Source organism: Loa loa, assembly GCF_000183805.2.
Source record: "Loa loa unplaced genomic scaffold supercont3.122, whole genome shotgun sequence".
NCBI classification, from domain to species: Eukaryota; Metazoa; Nematoda; class Chromadorea; order Rhabditida; family Onchocercidae; genus Loa; species Loa loa.
The window spans coordinates 74,543-81,732 of NW_018108302.1; the positions used below are offsets into that span (position 1 = coordinate 74,543).

At 24.9% G+C, this 7,190-nt stretch overlaps 3 protein-coding genes across 3 annotated transcripts; all 3 read right to left on the reverse strand.

Moving 5' to 3' along the window:
• Nucleotides 1–1,379: 1,379 nt before the first annotated feature.
• Nucleotides 1,380–1,571, reverse strand: LOAG_11164 (hypothetical protein; the record flags this gene model as incomplete). Its single annotated transcript, XM_003146686.2, has 1 exon — nucleotides 1,380–1,571. The coding sequence occupies one exon, from the start codon at nucleotides 1,569–1,571 to the stop codon at nucleotides 1,380–1,382; it is 192 nt and encodes a 63-aa protein (XP_003146734.2).
• Nucleotides 1,572–2,709: 1,138 nt separating this feature from the next.
• Nucleotides 2,710–3,542, reverse strand: LOAG_17742 (hypothetical protein; the record flags this gene model as incomplete). The annotated part of the gene is made up of 2 exons (XM_020450404.1): nucleotides 2,710–3,009; nucleotides 3,504–3,542. 2 exons carry the CDS (start codon nucleotides 3,540–3,542, stop codon nucleotides 2,710–2,712), a joined length of 339 nt encoding a protein of 112 aa, XP_020305922.1.
• A 22-nt stretch (nucleotides 3,543–3,564) lies between these two features.
• On the reverse strand, nucleotides 3,565–4,368 carry LOAG_17743 (hypothetical protein; the record flags this gene model as incomplete). Its single annotated transcript, XM_003146687.2, has 2 exons — nucleotides 3,565–3,729; nucleotides 4,171–4,368. 2 exons carry the CDS (start codon nucleotides 4,366–4,368, stop codon nucleotides 3,565–3,567), a joined length of 363 nt encoding a protein of 120 aa, XP_003146735.2.
• Nucleotides 4,369–7,190: the final 2,822 nt, after the last annotated feature.

Sequence of the window (7,190 nt, forward strand, 5' to 3'; positions counted from 1 at the left end):
GTGGTAAATTGAATGATAGTCAAATTAAAAACTACTTTCAAATGAGAAGAAATATGAAATGATTCGAATTTTGGATTGATATTTTGCGTTTTTCTTGCGATATTTAAAAACACTTTAATTTAATCAGAAATTCAATAATACAATCATTCTTTATATCAGTAATCTTTAATAGTTTATAAGTGCTGAGTTCCAAATAATTAATTTAACGCATTGAATAATAGACGATTTTGTGAACGGAACTATTTTGTGAATGTGAAAATGAAAGAAGGATGCCTTTTTCTGAAATTTAATATCCAAATTTAAATATCTTATAAAAAGACAATCTTATCAGTGAAAAATTATTGATGAAAATGAAGAATGCAACAGGGATCCGATAAAGATTTAATTTCATTTTAATTCAATTTGTAATATCACAAGTTATCCCGTGAAATCACGTTGTGTTTGAGGGAACAAATTGATTGTAAATCAAACTTTCAAATTGATATTATTACAAGGATTGGCGAGTAAGTATCTGATTATAAAAGTCAACAATATGCATAATACCAGTAAATCTCTTAGAAGATCTACAGTAGTTCTCTGGATGTTCTGAGAAATCTTTTGATATCAGTTATGCATATTGAAACTTCCAGTAGATCTTTCAGGTTACAGCCAGCTTCCCGTCCTAAATATATATTACCAAATGAATCGAATGTGTTTTTTTTTTGATTAAAATATAACATACTAAGAATAAACATTGATAAAATATTATCACGAAGTTTACAAAATTCAGATTAAACTAAATTAATTGGTAAATTAGTAGAATGTATTTCATGTCAAAGACATTAAAATAGTTGCGTATTTATTCAGTTTTCGTTACTTTTGTTGATTTGGATTAGTTTCACTACTTTGTTTACTCATTGTTTTCCTTTTTTTTTTTTTTTGTTTACTACTTATCCATTTTATACCTGTTTGATTACATACAAGTCATATGAATTTGTTTATATTGAGCAAAAAATTTTTACCGAAATACTAAACAAATCATTTAATGAAATTTCCTCCTTTCAAACTTAATTCCATTAAAACTTTAATTTTCATTTAAATTTTACACAAGAAGAAAACCTTTATGATTTTTATTATATAAATAGAACCAAGAAGATTTTTAATTTCGAATTTATTCATTTTATTGATTTATTTTGATATTTAATTTTATCTTTTATTTCAGAATTTCTTAAATTTCATTAAAACATTAAAGTTGATATCTATGTATCAGGAATTTAGTAATACTATCAAAAAGTATCATTCATTGAAAATTGATTTACCAGGAACTATAAATTTATTAGGATAAACTGGAAGATATCAGTGAAATAAATGGATATTCTGGAAATATTACAATCCAATTTTCATCCTCTGTAATGACGACCGTAAAATGGACGAGATTGTTGACGAGATGATTTATAAGGTCGTTGAACCTGTTTAGGACGTTGATATTGTTTACGTTGACTAATCCAACCACGCTGTCGCATGCCAAATGCTGTCATCGATAATGCCAACAGAGCAAACAATAGTATTGTAGCAAACCGTAGTGATACCATCACTACAATATAGATAATGCATTGTATCGAATAGATGATCAAAGAGATTGATTAGATAATTATCGAACAGATAAATAAATTAAAATTTTTTTTAATTTTTTTTTGATAATTAATTGCGAAACTTACTGAATGCTTGTAGAAGAGATCTTCTGTTCAGGTTGCTGTGAGGAAATTCATGGAAGAAAGATGCTTATAAAGGCAAATACTGGAACAGGCTTGGAATTAGGTTAATTGGAAGAGAATTATTTATTATAACTTCTTGTTAAATTGCAATTTCTGCATTTCTTGTTCTTCAGATAGGTAAAAACCTCATTTTTTGGGTAGGTAAAAAGTAATGTTAATAAAACTTTCACAGCATATTACCGTATTTAATTATTCATCTAATTGTGCAAACTTGTCTTGTCCATAATGTATGATTTCAAAAAAAAAAATAAATAATAATCGATGAAAAAAAAAGTCGATAAAACGTTTCAAATTCACATTTTCCGTTTTATTTCCTTCCTTCAATTAATTTTTCGATCAGTGGAAAAATCATTGGACTTTATAAATAAATATGTACGACAAATTCGCTGGAAAATAACACTTAACTGTATAATTATTTGAATTTTAAAAATTTTAATTACCCAAAAAATGTATTTTAATTCCATAAAAATCATATATGAGAATTTATGCATTTGTTTGGAGCGACAATTGACGAATTATCCCTTTACTGCTTTTTTCCACATATTATTAAAAGATTCGTTGACATTCAATGCTGTCATGAAATGTCTCAGATGTCATTTTTAATCATATTTGAAAGGAGCAGATGAGTATTTAACAAAAGCATAACTATAACTACTTTTAGCTAGCACTTATACTCTTATAGATGAGTATTGTCATTGTCGTTTGTTCATTTCTAATTTTAATCATTGATATATTTTTGAAATCAGGGAATGTTGATAAGTAGATGATAAGAAGTTATATGTGTGATAAAGTTTTCATAAATTTCATCTTTATTATAATTTCAATACCAGCCATATTGTGTACAGTGATAAACATGGAAAATTCTCAAAAGAAAATAATTTGAAGTAAATACAAAATTCATCATCATAGTATGATGGCTAATAAGCCTATTAATTATTCCTGACGGCTAATAAGCTTATTGATTTTGGCCAAAGGCTGGTAAGCCCACTGATTCTGGCCTAAAATCTTCCAAACTTTTTAGCACTTCCACAACTTGCTCCTTTCCTTCATCAGGTACTTTTGCATATCTCAAATCAGGTACCATAATAACATTCATGCCAGCACGAATAGCAGCCAGAACACCATTTGGAGCATCCTCGAAAACCAAAACATTACTGGGTGCTACTGGTGGATTCCGGAATCGTTGCATTGTTACAAGATATGCTTCCGGTGATGGTTTACCTTCTTTTATTTCCGGATCGCTACTACATTTCACCTAAAACCCAAATGATTATAACAGGTGTTTGGTGAATGAATAATTTGAATACTGAAACTTGGATTGATATTTTTGTAAAATCATTTATTACACAAGAAAAACCCATCTATTACACCCCGCATCCCACCTTTTTCCCGCGGTACCCCCTGACATATGCTATAATGTTAAACCGCCTCTAAATCATTTTTTATTCTGTAAACACGAAAATGAATAAAAGAAATTTTGCATATTATAAAGATGAATTAGACATGAATAAATGAATTATCCGATTACTTTTTCCGGTAAAAAATTAGAAACGAAAGGTTGTTCCGTAAGAGAACAAAAATTAATGCAATTAGTTTGACCGGTGGTTTTTACTTGAAAAACCGTTAGTAGAGAGAATTATTTCCGTAATAAATATGCATTAGATTTTGAGATTAGTGCAAGACTAAATATTCATAATATAAAACCGGATTTTTTTTTCCTGAAATATATTTAAAAAAAAAATAGCACACCTGTAGAGGTATCAAATCGATTAGATCTTTGTGATTCATTGTTTTAAATTTAAATGAATTACTACTTGAACCAGAACATATTGCCATCGGTATATTGTGAGAATGAAAATGTCGCACTAATCGTAATGCTCCAGGCATTTTTTGGACATTGTGGTAATTTCTCGAGAAGTATTGGATGATAAAAATTATCATACTCTTTTACGGTCACTTTATCAGTTAAGCCAACCTTAAAAATTTGAAATAAGAAATAAACATAGTAATTAATATAAATTAATATATTTTTAATATGAAAAAATTCAAAATTTGTTTAAAAATGATTAAAAGCAAAATCATATCGAATAGTATTTTAAATCAATAAATTCCTGTTATGATAAAAATTTAAAATTTGTTTAAAATTAAACTACGAAAGCAATATTAATATGATGAAAAATTCTTGACTACGAAACAAACATTAGTAATATAAAAATTAATTAATTTTTGATATGATAAAATTTAAAATTAAAATATGATTGAAATTTATTATTGTTAAAATGAAAGTAAACTTTATTTGAATATAAAGTATTTTAAATTAATTCATTTTTAATATGATAAAATTGAAAATTTTATTTAAAATTAAAGAGAATAAAAAAAAAAAGAGAAAATGAATAAATGAAAGATAAAAAAAAACCTTATCAAGTAGCATTTTAATCGCTGGATCATGTGTCATACCCATTGTAATGGATTTTAAATCAAGTGTAAAATTTTTCCCATAATGTTTCATTGCAAATGTATGCGATTCCGTATATGTTGGCTCTGTATCAATTAATAATCCATCCAAATCAAATATCACATGTGTTATTTTCAATGCTTTTTTATTTTCTGGCATATTTTTTTTTTTCTATTTTGTCGATTTTCCTTTTCCTTTTCCTTTTCCTTTTTTTCTTCCACAGACAAATATTTTTTTGAAAATAATCGAATGGAGGAATAATATCTGAAAATTTTTTATTAAATTTTAAAAATAATCCTTTTTTATAGCTAATTTATTTCATTTAACAATCATTCACACACATACAAAAAAAAAGAAAAAAAAATTTTAAATTCAATAAAAAAAAAAAGAAACATGAAAAGAATTAAATAATTAATGCATTTTAAATTGAAACAATGAAATAAGAAAATATGTAGCAGAAAGAATTGTATATTATTATTCAAATATTTTATTACTCATAAATTCTCATACGGATATTATTTCTTACAATAAAATGAATGGAAGGAAATGAACAATAATATGACAGGGGAATTGACAAGAATGACATTTGTCATAATGGTTATGTTGACAAGATTGACATCTGTCATATAATTGTTGTCTTTTCTCTTAGAATGTCTAAAGTAAATATCCTAATAACATAGTATACAATTATTTCATTGATTTCTTTTTATCTTTCTTTGCTAATTTACACTTTACAGTAATAATTTTCAAATAAAAAATGTTTCATTTCGTCAAAATTTTCCAATTAAAAAAAAAAAGAAAACTCTATGCATATATGATTAATCTGAGATATTGTAAATGTTATCAATGATAGTGATAATATTGTTACTGATAAGGAAAAATTGTTTCAAATATTGTCTTATTTAATAGAACAATAAATAGCTAATGGATGTGACAAATTTTAGAACAATCATTCTAATTTGTTAAATATTGTTATCAATCGAGTTATAAAATTTATCAATGATCATATATGAATATTTGATACTTTATTAACCATTATAGTAAATAAGTTAACATTTTGGCAAATAACTTTTAGTATTTTAATTGATACGATAAAATAAATCTTTTAAAGGTTAAAACTTTTTTGTATAATTTTTCTAATCTTTGTTTTTTCTCATTTTTTCAATCTTAACTTTTTGCATAATTTTTTTGATTCTTTTCCTATCCATTTAATATTATAACTAACAATCAAAGGTCAATATAAAATGACCTTTAACTGTTTCCTTGATTGTTAGTTCAATATAAAATGACTTCCTTCTTCATCGTACTAACACTGATAATCTGATGGTTTGAATTTAAATTAGGAAGTAATCAATAAATATGTAATCATCGGGATAAATCGGGATAAAATTTGGGATGAAATTCACGATAATATATCCGTATCGTTAAAGAGAAATAGAAAAAATAATTAGTAATTTTGAAAATTTCCAATAATTTGTTCAGATTAGAAAAAAAAAAACAAAAAAAGCTTCAAAATCAAACAACCATTAGTAGCATCATTTTTTTTCTTGGTAAGAAATTTTATGAATACCTATTAATTAAATGATTGAAATGAAAATTAGGAATGTATTAATTTGAAGATGAGTGAATAAATTTGAATGCGATAAAAGAAAAAATTGAAATTCAAAACGGATGAAAATTATTTTCGAAATTTTTTCCGCTAAATAATTGACTCATTAACTTCACGTGAAGATAAAAAATTTGATATTTTGAGATGATAAAATTTTAAAGTATCTAGAAATTAAGATTTTGAAATTTCAAAGATATGACTAAAAAAAAAAGTTACATCTAACATGTAATCAGGAAATCGTTTCATAACTAAATATAAAAATCTTTTGGTGAAGAACATTTCTTGTAATTGATCTACGATTGAAATGGTGACATCCTACGATTGAAATAATGATGTTGTTAATTACAATGACGTCAATGTCATTGACGTCACATAGGAATTGCATTTGTTTGCATAAGATGATAACATATGGATGTGAAAAAAAAAAAAAAATTTTTTTTTACTGAGGAAAATACGATAATATCTAATGTTATTGAAGTAATAAACTTGATTTAAAAACAAAATCACCAGTGAATATTGCTGATTAAAATGATGCCATTATCAATGACATCATATCACTTATCATTGAACAAAATTAAAGTGACATATAAACAGGGAACTTTTAAAAGGAAAGAAAATATGATAATATCTAATGTTGTTGAAGAAATAAACTTGATTTACAAATAAAATCATCAGTGAATGCTGTTGATTAAAATGATGTCATTATCAGTGATGACATATCACTTATCATTTCTTTGAACAAAATTAAAGAGACATACGCATAGGGAACTTTTAAAAAGAAAGAAAATATGATGATATTTAATGTTACTAAAGAAATAAACTTGATTTAAAAATAAAATCATCATCAAATGCTGTTGATTAAAATGATATCATTACCAATGACGTCATACTACGCTTATCAATACCATTTTTTTTAAACAAAATTAAAGTGACATATACACAGAAAACATTTAAAAAAAAAAAAGAAGAATATGATGATAATTAATGTTATTAAAGAAATAAACTTAATTTAAAAAATAAAATCATCAATGAATATTGTCAAATCAAAAATATCATTATATATCATTATCAATTATCAATGATGTCATTTCATTATCAATATCATTAACATTTATCATTGATGCCATTTATTAATTGTTTTCCTTTAAACAAAATATGTAAAAAATAAATGCACAAAAATATATATCAAACAAAAAAAAAAAAAAAGAACATTTTAGGCATAAAAATTCACAAAATGTTTGATTTAAATGAGAAAGTAATAATGGTGACATTAATAATTTTCAAAATGGAATTTCACTAATGGAACATTCATTTATTATTTACATATATATATCAAATAAAAATGAATATTTTTAAGCATAAAAAATTCAAG